Source organism: Oryzias melastigma, linkage group LG12, assembly GCF_002922805.2.
Source record: "Oryzias melastigma strain HK-1 linkage group LG12, ASM292280v2, whole genome shotgun sequence".
Taxonomy (NCBI): Eukaryota; Metazoa; Chordata; class Actinopteri; order Beloniformes; family Adrianichthyidae; genus Oryzias; species Oryzias melastigma.
Window position 1 is genome coordinate 22,441,556 of NC_050523.1, and position 16,576 is coordinate 22,458,131.

A 16,576-nucleotide genomic window follows, 5' to 3' on the forward strand; every position below is an offset into this window, starting at 1 on the left:
TTCTGCTTCAACAGTAAATTGAAGTTCTTGATTTCAGTGATTTCCACTGAGCGGTACGGTACGGTCCAGTTAATTCTGTCGAGCTTTTCCACTCAGTTGAGCCTCGCTCCAACTGAGTGGTTCTCACCCTGTATCACACCGTCTCCAAGAATGGCAATGAACGTTTGCAGTTCCACCACAGACGAGGGCCTGCTGTTGTTTGCAGTTATTTTCAATCCAAACTCGTGACCAAAAGAGTTCACAGGAAACCACCGAATGCCTACAAATGTTGGAAACGTTAGCTTAAATGAACGCCATTTTGTTCCTTTTTAATGTTGTCATCACTTTCTGCTGATCAACAGGTGGCTACAGCGACTTCAGCCCAATTGTTACATTCCACTTTTTTAATGGACCTACAAACGATGAGACCTGGTCGCTACCGTTGATAAAATCCATTGATCAATCTGAATCGATATAAGCTTAATTGATCAATAATCGATCCATAAAAGTAGAGATCAATCTAGCGCATAAAGCTAAAGTCTGCTATCTTGATGCTAACATATAATAGGATTTCCTATAGGACGGCTAATGCTAACCCTCGGTCGACCTAAACATACATTTCTGACTAAATGAACATCGTCATAAACTCACAGGCATGAATTTTACAAACTCTTTAAAGGAAATGTTTTTTAAAGTAACTATTTGTGGTCTAAAACATCTTTTTTTTTCCTTGTAATTTCTTCTTTTTCTGGAATAAGGTGTGATGCTATAGCGCGATCGCCACCTAGTGGCCAAACTGAAACGCTCTCCAGGAGAAGAAGAACAATGTTTACAATGTTAATGATCTGAACATTTTAGTTATAACTTCTCCTTGTAACACTGGATGATATTAACAATCTCTTTATCATGTCACTAATGAATTTTACAGTATGTGAACTGGATCCGATTAATACAATTTCTTTAAAACATATAGATAGATTAATGATATTATATATATTAATTATATACGAATTTTCCTAAAACAAAAGCAAGTTTCTAGCCCATTCTTGTGGCGAGTTATGGCTCTTTAAAGAAAAGACCGCAACACGCAATTCCACCACTAGGGGGAGCAAAGGAAACTTAAGAAATAACATAATATCAAGAAATAAACACGATGAAGGCCAAACCATGCCAAGTTTTGGGAGAGAAAGGGAGGTTAACGCCAAAATATTTGCAAATTTAATTTAGTTTAATTTTTCATTGATTAAAACATTGATATTTTAGACAGGGTATATAACCTATAATCTTTTCTATCAAATATTCATCACAAATACGTCTAAATCTGAGGTAGTGAGCACTTCTCCTTAGATTCTCATGGTTTTTAAGCACATATTTTATGATGCGCAACAATGTTTATTAGCAATACAGAAGGGAGTTGTTTAGAAAATATATTTTAGAAACTATTTCTATTGAATGATAAACCAGTAAATGTGTTTTTCCAAAGGTTAACATCAGTAGTACGTAGGGAAAAGGATGATCCTATGAGACACAGGGTGTCTTTTATTTTGAAAGGAAGTAAAAACTAATTTCACATTTAAAATAAAATATGTTTCCAACATCTATTTCTGTTCTTTCATTCTCAAAGAGGAAAAATGCATGTTATATATTTATCAACTATATGAATGTATCTAGATTTTCAAAAAGGTATAATAAGGTTTTAATCAGGCCCAAACCGCTCTTAAACTCTTCATCCTCTTCCCTTCATCCTCACTGATCTTAGTTACTTCCGGTTCCACATCATCCACCTCTAACATTTTCCTCTTTGAATTTCTCCTTCCATCTTTCCATCTCACTTCTACAGTTTGGGCCTTTCAGCTCGCTGTAGGTTCACACATTCAGTACATCGCCGTTTTGTGCGGTCGGCTGCCTGACCTTCAGCCCGACGACCGCCTTCTCAGAGCGACACTCACGTCCTCCGACTCGAAGACGTGGCAGATCATCCTGTACAGCCTCCTGTCGTCGTGACTCATGCTGGTCTGCTCGTCTGTCTGCTCCAGGCTCTCCTGGGCGCTGCGCGACCTCACCATCTTTCCCCTCGCCATCAGCACCACCATGTTCCCAATGTCGGCTATGTAGGAGATGTTCCGCAGGGGCAGGTCCATTAAAGACTCCTGGCGGACAGAGCGGGACGGAGGAAGACGCTTTCTGCTCTGTTCGACGTGAAATTGGTCTGAGAAGTGTGCTAGCGTTCTACCTGAGTGTCTGCATTCAGGACTTTGATCCTCTGCGTGGACATGAACAGGTCGACCTCGGCCGTGGTCGTAGCCTCGCCGTCAGGGCTCTGCAGGAGCGGGAGAAAGATGTCAGAAAGGAGGAGGAACCTCATGATCTGGATCAACCTGAGGCTTCAAACTCACCTTCTTCCTGCTCTTCTGCTTGTGTGCCGCCTGCAGAGAGCAAAGAACACAGTCAGTCCGGCGCCCGATTCCACGCATGCAGTCCAAATGCCAAAGCCGAGGACAAAAGAACCTTCAAGGTGCGTTATGTTTATGCTTGTGTGTGGGAGGACAGTGATGCTGCTGTCTATCACATCTGACAGGACCATGATGCCGCGGGCCTCCAGCAACCACCGTCACAACGCTTCCTCCTCATCCATGTGACACCAGCCGCCCTGAAGACAGGGACGGGGCCGCATGTGCTCCAGACGCCTCGCCTCAGCTTGATCCCCATCAACCAGTCAGGGAGTTTTGCACATTTGAGTTCTCCTCTCTAACATGAACGTTTCACTCCGGCTCATGACTCTGGTCCAGCACGCCTCCCAGTCGAGTGTAGTAAACTGTTTGAGTTTACAACAGCAGCTAGTTAGTGTGTGAACCTGAGCATGAACGTTTGCAGGAGCTGCTCACTGCAGGACAGCAGCGCCCCCGTGTGGTGAGTGTGCATGACTGAATGCATGGATACATGTGTGTGAGTGAGTGGGCACAAGAGAGCTTAAAACCTCAGAATTTATTTCCAATTGTGAAAAAAAATAATAATCATTCATGGTGGTGCATCAACTCTGACTCTTCCTACGAGAAACTAATGCTTGAAAAAGGTTCCTGGGTTTACATTGAGAGTAAATCGACCGGGAGTGAAGGAATCCAGACGGTATTTTTGGTGCATTGTTGAGAGAAATCCTCAATCGGTGTTAAAGGGTTAAGTGGGTGAATGTCCACAGGGTCGTGTGCAGAGATGGGTAGACATGGGGGAGGGGCTAAAGACCCACTCAGATAAAAATTGTGTTTTTATCCTGTTCTTTTGATCATTTTCTGACGATGGAAGAAAAATAAAAAGAATATTAAGGTCCAAAGGTCATTTCTGAGTATTTCTGTATTTAAATTGTTGTAAATCAGGAAAAAACAAAAAAAAAATCTTTTGGGGTCCTGCTCCGCTTCATTCTGATGCATCCACTTGCAGACAAATAGATCCATGGACGTCTTTGTTTTCCTCATCTGAACTGGAATCTGGATCTAAACTGGATAACTCCAATATTGGTCGCCATTTTTGTTGCACTGCTAATTCTAGCTTTGATTTGTGAGTGGCAGAAAGCTAGTAGGAGAGCGTGTAAATAGATGGATAATGGGAAGTGGGAGCAGTTCCGTGCCAATGAACTCCTGCTGCTCTGCAGAAACTATGTCCCAGAAAACAACAGGTTTTTTGGTTTTGGCTATTAAAACTGAAACCATTTTGAAAATAGAGGAAAAGATGATCGAAGTGGGACTCTTTCTATGTTGTTGTTCAAACAACATTTATTTTTCTACTCCGTATTCACAACAATTTGAATAAAAAGATTCTCAGAAATGCAATTTTGAGTTTATTTTTTTAATATTTGTCCTCCATCATCAGAACAATGCCAAAAGAAACTCAGTTTTCCTTGAAGTGGGTCTTTAAATAATACATAAATAAATACAACACATATATATATATATATATATATATATATATATATATATATATAAGTTTCTATATATATTATATATATATATAATATATATATATAATATATATATATATATATATATATACATACTCACATATATATATATGTACACATATATAATCAAAGTGTAACATTTTTTCTTGATTTGTTATATTACTTTGACATCACATCTTACAGCAACACACAGAAGCTGCTTCTAAACTCAGACTTTGAAGGCAGAGATTCATGGAAACGAGCAGATGAAGGTTTCTGATTCTGAGCCAAGGACGAGTCTGGAGCTGAATCGGAAAACATTCACAGCCTCCGCACAGCCTTCAGAGGAGTCTGTCTGTAGAGCCTCCTGCTGCAAAAACAGCTTCATTCAACTATGTAATGACTGAAGACCCTCCATTCACATTTTTAAATCCTTATTTCCCTGCAGATCATCTTCAGTTCTTCAGAGATTTGTCTGGTGTTTGATGAAGAAAAAGATTTCCAAAAAAATCCTAATTTCTAGAACAAACTCTTATACCAAAGTAACCAGTCGTATCCTCTCAGTTACATTTACATGAGTAACTCATAAAAAAAAGTATTTTTTACACTGACTCCAGTAGTAACATTTGGACTTGTTTGTCTCAGTATTTCTTTATTTTTATAAACTATTAGGGGATGGGGACACGATGACCCTGCTCTGGTTTGTGCTTGATGATCAGCTGGTAGAACAAAAATTCACTTTGTTATTTCCAGATACAGCAGTCATGAAAAGCGGCCTAAGCTCAGAGAGTTGGAGGATGTTTAAGAACTTTTCTTTTGGAAAACATTGGAAAGAATTTACTTTTGTTTTTTGGTGTTTTTCCTGACGAATTCATCTTAAAATGTCATTTCTGAGTATTTTTTTTTAATCAAATCATTATGAATTAGGGGCAGATGATGAAATACTGTTTAAAATAAATATATTTGTGACCACTATGTTGAGGGTTGAGGGGCTGTAAGCTAGTAGGAGAGCGTATCGGTGACGGGAAGATGGGGCAACAGACCAACTACTCAGAAGTGAATTTCCAATGAACTCCTGCCGCTCTGCAGAACCTATGTCCTGGAAAACGACCCATTCACTTAGATTTGGGCTAAAAACTGCATAATAATATTTAAACTGGAAACACTTTTAAAAATGTTAACATGAAAATATTTAATCCATCAACAATCAGATAAGAAAATGACTTTTTATCTGTCTGAATCAGCAAGCTTCTGAGTTCAGTTCTGACTCAGCTCTGAGTCTAATTCTGATCCCTGAAATATTATATTTAGTCGTGACGTGATCCGTACTGCATCAGAGACAGCTTTACTGCATGCGTACGAGGCGAGCGCTGTTGCATGGCAACCATTTGAGCCCTGAGCGCTACATTAATGCGGTTTCTCTGTTGTGGTCATGCCTTTGTTTTCCTGGAACTTATGATAACATTTCCCTCCTCTCTGCTTTTGGGGTCAGTCAGCCGACCCGTTACTTTCCCCTCGTGAGTTCATGCACCAGCCAGCTGTAGGATCTGACAGATTATCAGAACAATGATCAAATATGCTCAAATGTTGAAAACTTTTAGAAAGTTTTTATTGCGGCTGAAAATATGAACCCTTTTTACTGTCATTTAACTTTTTACAACTGAGTTTGAAATGTATTTTCCCCGACAGACAGCAGCTGTGTTGATGGTAAAGGTCAAACAATGGAGCAAATTATACTAAAAAGATCTTTCTGATGTCTTTATTAATGATTTGCAGATTTAGAACTTTTTAAATTAAGAAGCAAACATTGTGAATTTAGAGGAAGAAAAGTTAGGAAAAAAGCTCAAAGTGATCATCTTTACACTCTGACCTCCATCTTTTGTACAGCCATGTGTAAGACTATTATCACATATCCCAGAATGCATCTGTGCGGTGACCTAAATACAAGTTTTTCAGCAAATTTGGCGACATTTGTAATTGGGAGTTGTATTTTAGGTCATATTTAACATGCTGTGTGTTGACTGCAGAGGTTTTAAGAAAAACTTATTTAAATTTAAGGTGATTTTTCTCTAATAGTTGGCATTAGTCAGTGGCCACACGGACACACTTTGAGGTCACACGGTGGCAGACCAGTGACAGTCGGGGATGACGGCATTATGAAATCGGGTGATAGTTGAGCAGCCACAGGGGGCCGGCAGCAGCTCTGATTGGACGATGTGAAAATGTCTCCAAACGACGGCCGTTTATATCAAGTTTTACATAAAAACACAACTGATAGCCGCCTGACTGTCACCTTCTACATTTAAGAAAACGCCAATTATTTAAAAAAAAAATCAGGAGGCAGCATGAAATCTTGAAGATTCTGCCGATGCCTCCCCATCACAGAGTGGCAGTTGTGACCATAGACTGTAAAAATAATATTTTATATACAGTCTATGGTTGTGACCGTGGCCTTACTGATCTCTGTTTAAGCCTTGATCTCTTGTTAAGCCAGTTTTTCTTTTCCTTTGCTCTCCCTAGTGGTGGAATTGCGCATTGAAGGAAAAAAAAATCTATGAAACACGAAACATAATGAACATAAACAACACATAAACTTCCTGTTGCTTGCAGCATGCCTGTAGAAAAAAATGAGCATGAACAATGTTGCTCTTCAGTGGTCTACAACAGTATTTCCAGATTTTTTCCCCTTTTTTTCCCACAGAAAGCCCGTTTCCACATGTGAGGGCAGTTGGGACCAAAGCTTTGAGGTGTCAAACTCAATCGCACAAGGGGCAAAAATCCAAAACACACCTCAGATCGTGGGCCGAACAGGATAGTGTGAATGCTGTGAGCTGAATTTGGCCGCTGAAGATGATAGCTGAAGATTATGAAATTGATAGCTGAAAACGCTGAATCTGATAATCAGCTAAAAGTCAAATTAGTCTAAAAAACAAAAAAAATAAAACTTACATTAACCAAAACAGCTAGCATGTAGCTGAAAAAATAGCTAAACTCCAAAATATCCTATAAAAAAAAAAGCAGAAATTAGCCAAAACAGCTGGTGTGTAAATATGAGCCTAACTCCAAAACAGCCTAAGAAACTTAAAAAAAAAGCCTTAATTAGCCAAAACAGCTAGCATGCAGCTGAAAACTCCAAAACATCCTAAGAAAACTTAGTAAATGCCAAAATAGTCTAAAAAACTAGTAGAATGCAATTATTAAAACTTTAGAACAGTAACTTTTTAACACAATGATGAATAATAAAAAGTCAGGAATATTATTCTAGAATAAATCAACCTAAACCTTAAATAACTTTCAATATTTTACCCTCCATAAAAATATACTTTGTCAGAATGTTACAAATTAGTGCAAGATAACATCGGGCCATCAATAACAATAAAATAAAACGATCTGGAGGGCCGGTTTTCTCCTTCAGAATCTACTGTACTTATCTTACTAATGGTTGAAAAGTTACAGTAAATCAAAGAACATAAACACTGGATTTCTGGTGTTTAAGGGTTAACTTAAAGCAGAAGAACTACTGAGCAGCTCTGTCTGCAAAGTGTCCAGCTTTGCAGACATTTGCTCCTAAACAAGCATTTATTAGAAATCTGTTAACTGGAGGACACAACAACCTTTAAATGCTGCTTTTCCTTGCAGAGAGACCTCCTTGTGCATGACTGTTTGCATGAATCATTACAGCCATGAATGTAGTTTGACAGGAAGAGGTAATCAGGAAAATGTTGTTTTATGCTTTTCATTTCTACGTCTCCATAAAAATGCTGTATTTTCAGAACTATAGGTGCACCATCAATGAATGGTCTATTTCTGAACATCTATGAGGCTCAATAATTGAGATAAAAGAGTTAAAGATAAGTCAGTCATTCAGATTTTATCAAGTGTGTAACTCTATAACTTGTTTGTGAAATTCTTCACATTGTTAACATATTTACAATACCTGTAACTCCCAACCTTGTTAGTAACATCTAAAAAAACATTCCAAGACCACTACCCTTTTAACCATTAGCGCATTCATAGTAACAACACAATACTGTGACAGTATTAATCTATATATAAGGTGCACTGTTGTTTTATGAAAAAAAAGTGTATTTAAGTGTGCCTCGTGGTGCAAAAACTACCGGAACACATGCAAAATGTGCTGTGACGATTTCTGCAGGTTTTTCAGCAGACGGGCGTTCCTTTTGCATGATGGATGTGCATGGTTCCAGCATTCACATCCCAGTCGCTGTGAGATCAAGGCTCGCTTCCACGCCACTTTCTCCTGCAGGATGAGGGGAAAGTGAAGCGTCCCGGCTGCTCGTCGGCCTCATTCAGAGCCGCCGTGTCCTGCAGCCCATCGCTGCTTTTCATGAGCATATCAAAGCCCAAACAAAAAGGGCCCGATTCAAGTCTCGTTCTCTCTTAACATACGTAACAGCCCTTGGATGCACCAGAATGGGCTTAAAAGCATCTCCTCGTTTGCATGATGCAAGTTTGACATGACAGACTGTGACACAGGAGAACTCCAGGTCTCTGGTCTCTCTGAGGCCCTGCAGGGTTTTTACATAACATCCAAAGGAGCTGAGGAGACTCTGGACAGGGCGCACCCAACCGTACATGATGCACCGCGCTGAGACCCTGAGAGGGCTGTGATGGCTGCTCAAACCGTGGACACGAAGTAAAGCAACTTTGAGTGAATCTGGGATCTAAAGGTGTTTGATGGAAGCTCTTCATTGACTGATGCGCTGAAGTAATATTAAAATGTTGATGAAGGTTCTCAGTTATTCAGGTGGACTTATCGTTAAGAAGTTCACAGAACAAAACACTGGTGGGAACTCTGTGGTCTGTGTCCCTACGCTAACCAGCTGCCCGCTGGAAATCTTAGTGTGCTAACAAGCTGCCGGCGAACAGAGCAGCGAGTTAGCGAGCCAGACCACTGAGTGTCCACTCAAGCCAGTGTGAGCAAACATAGATAGAGCCACCATGCAACCCGCAGACAAAGCCACCTGGGGCCCACCAATTCAGCTCAAAGGAAACCATATGGGGTCACCATTGAAATATTTTCTGGGTGCTAGTGGTGATAGCAGAAGATGCTGAAATTGATAGCTAAAACCCCTGAAGTTGGTAGCTGAAAACACTAAAGCTGATAGTCAGCTAAAATATTAGATAAATGCCAAATTAACCTTAAAAAAACCCAACAATTTAGGTTAGCCAAAACAGCTAGCATGTAGCTGAAAAAAAAGCAAAACTTCAAAATATCACAAAAAAAGAAAAAAAGCCTAAATTAACCAAAGCAGCTAGCGTGTAAATACTAGCCTAACTCCACAACAGCCTTAAAAACAAACAAAAAAAAGCCCAAATTAGCCAAAACAGCTAGCATGTTGCTGGAATATTAGCCTAACTCCAAAACACTTTTAAAAAGAAAAAGAAAAGACAAATTAGCCAAAACGGCTAGCATGTAGCTGGAATATTAGCTAAACTCCAAAATAGCCTAAAAAATCTTAGTAAATGGCAAAAAAGTACAAAAAGCTAGCAGAAGGCCAATTTTTAAAACTTTAAAACCGTATCTTTTCAATTTATTTATTAATAATGAAAAGGCAGGAATATTATTCCAGAATAAATCAACTTAAACCTTAAATAACTTTCAATATTTTACTCTCAATGAAAATATATTTTTGTCAAAATTATACAATTTAGAATTAAGAGCAAGATGACATCGGGCCATTAATAACAATAAAATAAAATGATCTGGAGGGCCGGATCCGGTCCACTTAACCATAGCACAAAAACGAATCAACTGCAGCAGATAAACCAAACAGACTCTGGGCTCAGACTGACAGTTTTTGTGGAAATTCATCTTTTCACATGCAGGAAGTGAAATCCGCTGTGTGAGGTGCGCTCACCCGGACTCTGCTCATGGCCTCCTGTGCCTGCTGCATGCGGGCACTCTTGGTGGGCGTCCTCTCTGAGAGCAGGTGGGTGCAGCCCAGGTAAGTGGCTGCAAAGATGATGCCATCTATGAGGTCTTCAGGGTCACATGGACCCGGGACTGCATGAAGCACACACAGCTGTTAGGCTCGTACACACAGGCAAACAGATAAAAGGATAAAAAGAACATCCACTCACGATCAACAAAGGTGGGAAAAGGAGGAAGAGGTCTGCGTAACTGCAGAGACAAAAAGAACATTTTGGTTTAAAGAACATGTGCCACTGAAATATCCTTCATCCAGACTCCTGATAGCACTCAAAGACGTCCTCCAAACCCGTCCTGGACTTTTTTCTGGACGTCAACATCATCAAGAAAAGATACAGAAAGAGAACCTGCTGACATGAGAAACCCTCACCTCCGGGAGAGATGCTTTCTGGGGGGGCGACTGCGGCCGAGCTGTTTGTGGCTGCTGTGCGGGGTGGTGCTGCTGCACTTGTTTGGCCGCTGCAGACGTGTAGGTCTGCGGCGCCCGGCCGCCGTCTCTCTGCTGAGACTGGATGGGATGCTGCTGTTGGTGCTGTGGGTTGACGGATCTGCACGGGTCGGCTCTCAGAGGACTGACGTTCTCCCGGACTGGAAGCGAGGAGAAGCGGCACGGAGACTCGGACTGAGAGGGGGAGTGAGGGGAGGACTACAAGGAGGAGGAGAAAACAAAAGTTAGCATGCTAACAAGAAACTAGACAACAATTCTGGAAAAATATCCTCAACTTTATTTATTTTGCAGAACTTTTAAGGACATTTGATTTGTTACTTTCTAGAAAATGAAAAAAACAAAAAATTCATTTTAAAATGTAGTTGAGTAAAAAAAGGGCCGTTGTCTTGTAGTTGAGTCATAGCAACTGACTGATGAAGCCTCTTGGATGAGCGGCGAAATGTTACAAGTAATAAGAGAGTTTCAGTCCAGTTGTTATGACACAACTTTAAGACATAGTTTTGAACTTTGCAAAAAAAAGAATAGAGGTAAACTATATTGATAAAAATGTTATTTGAAAGGGCAAGAAATGAAGTTAGTGGACTGATTTAGCAGTACAACAATGTGTTTTAAGCTTATTTCTACCAAATCTCCTCAGTTGAAGAGGACCTCAGATCATCAGAGAAGGAGCAGAACACTTCCAGGTTTCTGCTCAGACTCTGGACCAGACCTACATCCGAGAGTCTGGAATTCATACAGCAAAATTATTTTAGTATAAAAGAAAAGTCCAGGAATGTCATATATTAATAGCATTACATGAAGACACTTTAAATGGTTGAATTCTTCAAGACTTGATGTTTGTTTTGTGATGATTTTTTATTAAAACCTGTGAGAAGAACAGAGTAATAATACATTCTGGATGTGATATAAAAATCAACTAACATCTCCCAAAAGGAAAAGGTCTGACTTCAACCAACATGATAAAACATAGACTTTCTTATGTTATTTTAATGAGTTCCATGCATCCAATAATGCTCCAAGGTCAGAGGCATTCTCACGTACGAATTATCCCTTATCATCTTTACATTACCCTGTGTTTGCCTCTGAATAAATGACCACAGTTTGGTTCTAAATGAGCTGCCGTCCACTTCTTTATCTGATCTAAAATAGAAATGTTAAAAATAATCAGCAGTCCCATGTCAACAGGGGCACAGTGATGTAAAGTTGTGTGTCATCTGCAAAGCTGTGAACATTTACTGTGTTTTTTGGTGACGTCAGAAAGAGGCAGCATGTACAACTTGTGAGTCAGAATACAACACATTGACTGTCTCTGAGAAGTGGACTAATTGTGTGTCAAGTCCCTCTCACAAATGGCTTACTTCCAGCTCCAACCAAATGAATTCAATTCCCATGCCATTTTTTCGTGGTATGGATATTGCCATGTTAGAGTCAGACGACGCCAGTTAGTTAGTTACCTTCCCCATAAAGTTCTCACACAACTTTTCTCACATTTTTTTGTACTTTTGGATTCAGAAACTAGACTAAAATGTGTCTTGAGACTATGAGACACGTGTCAGACAAACATGTATGTTTTGAAGCGTTTGTTTGAGATCCACCTGCAGCTCAGTGGACTCCAATACTTAAGACTTCATTATCTCTTGTATCCTTATCTGGAGAAGCTTCAGACTGAAGAAACTCCGTCCATCCATCCATCCATCTTCTACGTTCAACCAGGACCAGGACGTAGGGGCAGCAGTCTAAGCAAAGACGCCCAGACTTCCCTCTCCCTGGTCACTTCCTTTAATTCTTCTGGAAGGACCCTGAGGCGTTCCTAGTCCAGGCGAAAGACATAGTCTCTCCAGTGTGTCCTGGGTCTTTCCCAGGGGTTCCGCCCAGTGAGACATGCCTGGAACATCTCTCCAGGGAGGCGTTCAGAGGACATTTGGACCAGATGCTCAAGCCACCTCAACTGGCTCTCTGAGCTCTCTCCAAGTGATCGAGGGTCTCACCCAATCTCTAAGGGAGCGCTCAACCACCCACTGGAGAAAACTCATTTCAGCCGCTTGTAGTCGGGATATCGTTATTTTGGTCATGACCCAGAGATCATGACCATAGGTGAGAATTGGAACGAAGATTGGCCGGTAAATTGAGAGCTTTGCTTTTTGGCTCAGATCTCACTTTACCACAACGGACCGGTACAGCGACCGCATAACGGCGACACCTCTCCAATCCACCTATCTAACACTTCAGTCTTCTCTCACACTGAAGAAACTCAATTTATTCATTGGAAGTCCCATCAAAAATGTTTGAAGTGGACAAACTGCAGATGTTTTTGAGCTTTACTCAGTTTTATCAGCTTTCATTTAACAAATCAAATGTTTTAAGGGATACTAGAGCTAAGCCAACCCTGCTGACCTACATACACACCAGGCAAATATGTGTTCAAGAACTTGCTAAACGGGCATTCTAGAACTCACTTTTAGCATAGTGTTCACACTGGACTGTCTGTACCTGACACAAGCACATGCACTCACAAATGGAAGAGTTTTGATGGAAAATGTTGATGCGGTGCAAATCTCACAAATGTTCTTCCAGGCTTTTTCTTTCACAGCTCTATTCGAATAAATGACTTGGTGTCATAGAATTCCAGTTTACACTTCCTTGAATTAACAAGGACGCTACCCATAAGTCACTACGAAATACGAGTCCCTGATTGGTCAAAGTTTGACTGGTTTAATTTTCAATGAGTGTTCAATGGCCGTGCATTCTGTACGTAGGGCCCAAAAACTGACGTAGCTATGCGTGAACTCTAGCATTTTGAATGCAGAGCCTTGAAAGGCGCATATAAGCACATTTGCGTAGAGTTTTTATTAGGAATGGTCACTTGAATGCTTGTTTCCTAGCCCGGTGTGAACGTGGCGTAACAAACAGCTCAAGTGGCACCTCCTTGAAATACTCACATGGCTAGTTGTGGCTTGCAGCGGGTATGCATCCTCCATAGGGCTGACCTCCTGCCTCATCACCCATATGGGCTCCATAGGCTGGTCAGGTGTGTATGGGGAGCGGACCGTCTTAGTCTTCACTCCTTCAATCGCTTCCTTGATGTCTTTGATCGCCAGACTGATAGCATCTCCAGCTTTTGTGGCTTCACCAGACAGACCCACCGCACTCCGCTCATTGTGGGTGTCACAGACACCCATCTGGCCAGGCGAGGACATCTTTGCCTTGTGTTGAAGTTGTCTGGGTGACTGCCTACCACTTTTAGAAAGTGGGCTTTTATCCACGGCGTCTTCATCACCATCAGACTGCCCATCGTAGTGATGCAACCTGCAGCCGACAGAGCGATCAGCAGGAGAGTGGTGCAGGCCTCGGTCTCTGCTCTGCCTTGGAATGTGATGGGAACCCTCGCTGGAGGAAGATGGAGCCACTTTTGGTGCATTATCCAGTCTGTGGATGGTAAAGGGTTCCTTTTCTTGCTGGGCTTTGGAGGGCTCAATCCTCCTGCCTGATGGGCGATGAGCTTCTTTCTGCAGCTCAGGGTAGGAGGTCTTCAGGGGTTCGGGGAAGGAGTTTGGATAAGATTTTGGCTCGGGGTAAGACGCTTGCTGGGCCTCGTCTGAGCAGGATTTAGGACAAGATTCGGAGCAAGACGTGGAGTGAGACAGTGAGCAGGATTCAGAGCAGTCCTCCTCCTCTTCAGGTAAGAGGTCATTGTCGGGCTGCGAGGTCATGCTGACATCCTCGCTGAAATGGTCCAGCTGTGGGAAAGGAGGAACGTCGGGGGAGGAGGGAGGAGTTGGAGAGTGGAGTGGTGGCGGGCTGTGGAGAGGTCCGTCCATGCTGAGGGAGGCAGCGCTTTCAGTGTCGGAGCAGAGGTCAGTCAGTTCTCGTCCCTGAGCCGCAGGATCCTCCTCTGCATTCTCCATTGCGTCTCCTTGGTCCTCCTCCTCCCTCTCAGCTTCTTCTTCTGCTTTGCTTGTGCTGCAGCTGGGCTGCTCTGCAGAACAAGGGGGTTTTCCTTCATCCTCTTTGACTTCTGTTTCGTCTTCATGCTCCACCTTTGGCTCCTGGACGTCCTTTCCTGAATCAGCAGAGACATTTTGAGGTGGACTTGCTGAGAGGAGAGTTTGAGGAGATCCCCTGCTCTGTGATAGGTCCACTACAGGATCAGCTGAGGAGCATGGTTTAGCCTGCGCCTCCGCTGGACCTTCTCTGTCATCCACACTTGGTGAAGACTCCTGAATCTCTCTGAATTGCTGCCGCTGTCTGTGACCTCTGAGTCTGGGGTTGGGGTCACCATGACGACGGTAGCGGGTTACAGCTGGGCGGTGTAGCTGGACAGGACGGGGCTCTGCACCCTGGCCTTCACTTCGTGGTAGCACGCACTGCGGTTCCTGACCAGGACTGTGAATCTGACCCTGACTTTGGCCTGACGCAGGCCGCCGACGGTGACGAGGGGGCCCCCGCCCAGCAGTATGATGGTGGGGAGGGTGGTGACGGTGGTGATGATGATGATGATGGTGTGGATTCATCTCCCCGTCTTGATGAAGCATCTGACATGGCCTCCAGGAGCGACGAGAGGGCGCTTCGCCAGCGGTCCCATTTTGGTGCCGGTTCTTGGGAGGCGCAGAGGCCGTGTACTGCTCCTCATCTGTGCCTCCTGTTGCCTCTTCCTGATACTCCCTGCTACTACTCATCGCTAAGGTGTTTCACTCCAGCTCCCAGAACATATCCATCTTCAAAACAATACTGTCACTGCAAATCCTGGAAGACATGAAAAAAGCAGGTCGTGAGCGGTTATCAACTGGATATCAGGATTGATGATGAGCGTCACAAATGTCAGAAAGATAAAATCTATCTTTAATCATGTTTATCATTGACCTATTACAATCTAAGGTAGGGGTCGCCAACAGAAGGGAAAAATGGTTTACCCCTCCCCGACTCTGGCTGAAGAAAAGAAAAAGATTTAAGTAAATTTGTCATATTTATGAATTTATGGCTAAAATTCTCCTATAGCAGTAAAATAAACTGAATTTTCTGCTGAAATTACATCAAATCAAGAGGCCTTATATTTCTTCCAGAAAACACAAATGTCAAATACTGAGCTAATTTTTTTAAACTATAAGTACATAGAAAATTGTGTTTGTAGCATTTTTCTCATGATGGAGAACATGTACAAAATATTTTAAGATTAAAACTGCGTTTTGGACTATTTCTTTAACCAAATCGCGACAAGGTTTGTGACACAGTATCTGCTGTGGGCGGGTCAAAGCCTCCCTTCTCTGCTCTGATGTATCCTCTTGCAGACAAATCCATCCATGAACGTCTTTGTTTTCCTCATCTGTGCTGGAATCTGAATCAAAACTATACGATTAGATAAACTCTGATATATATTTTTTGTTACGCTAATGTTAGCTTGGTGTTGTGAGGAACAGTAAGCTAGCGGGAGAGAGTATAAAAGCAAATGCTATGTCCGAATTCCTCCTCTAATCCTTAACTACTAAAACACTACATAGTGCCCTGGATTTTGAAAGCAATTCAGACACGATGCTCAATACTTTTTTTGTTTTCTAAAGGTCGGATATGATGTCTCAGATTTCACAAAGTAAAAATCTAATCAATTCAAACATTTCACGATGTCTATTTGTGACTGCTTTGAAAATGAAAATGTGGACGGTTTATCAAAACATTACATTTAAATACTTTTTTTTTTTGCTAAAAATGTTTCGACCGCAATGCATTGTGGTCTATATTCGCTAATGTAGCGATCATCGATCCATGCTAGTCTTTTCCAAAGGCTTCTGGAAAATTTCTAGTGCACTCAATTTTGGAATTGTAGATTCGGACAGCACCACAAAATATCAAACGCACTATATAACGCACCAACAGTCCCACGTCCCACGTCTCAGTGGCATATTTCTAATGAGCTCATGCCGCTCTGCAGAAAATATGTCTGAAAAAACAACACAGGAATTTTTATGTTTGGCCAAAACTGCATAATCATAATCAATAGAGCAATAATCAACTGGAAAAAAATTACAATACAAGAAATATAGTTACTTTAAGCTCTGTTTAATATAATAATACATTCAAAGCAAATTATCTTATGATGGAAAATAATGTTTGTACTTGATATATTTTTTCCATTTGATCTTGAACTAAATACGTCATATTTGACATTTAGTTTAACATTAGGAAAAAGCCAACCAAAGTAGACCAATTTAAAAATGTTGCTCCTGCCCTGGCCTGATTGGTCCTTTCCAGATTAGATAGCACACACCTGGAC

General features: G+C 41.6%; 1 protein-coding gene across 1 annotated transcript in view; it reads right to left on the reverse strand.

Annotated features, from left to right (window-relative positions):
• Positions 1 to 16,576, reverse strand: part of LOC112162859 (amyloid-beta A4 precursor protein-binding family A member 1) — a 30,136-nt gene that overhangs the window by 6,561 nt on the left and 6,999 nt on the right. The window contains exons 2-8 of the mRNA XM_024298791.2: positions 13,251 to 15,054; positions 10,234 to 10,509; positions 10,016 to 10,055; positions 9,793 to 9,938; positions 2,376 to 2,405; positions 2,213 to 2,299; positions 1,929 to 2,129 (exon numbers count right to left, since the gene is read on the reverse strand). Of these exons, the coding sequence (XP_024154559.1) occupies positions 1,929 to 2,129; positions 2,213 to 2,299; positions 2,376 to 2,405; positions 9,793 to 9,938; positions 10,016 to 10,055; positions 10,234 to 10,509; positions 13,251 to 14,987 (2,517 nt within the window). The 5' untranslated portion in view covers positions 14,988 to 15,054. The remainder of the gene's footprint in view (positions 1 to 1,928; positions 2,130 to 2,212; positions 2,300 to 2,375; positions 2,406 to 9,792; positions 9,939 to 10,015; positions 10,056 to 10,233; positions 10,510 to 13,250; positions 15,055 to 16,576) is intronic.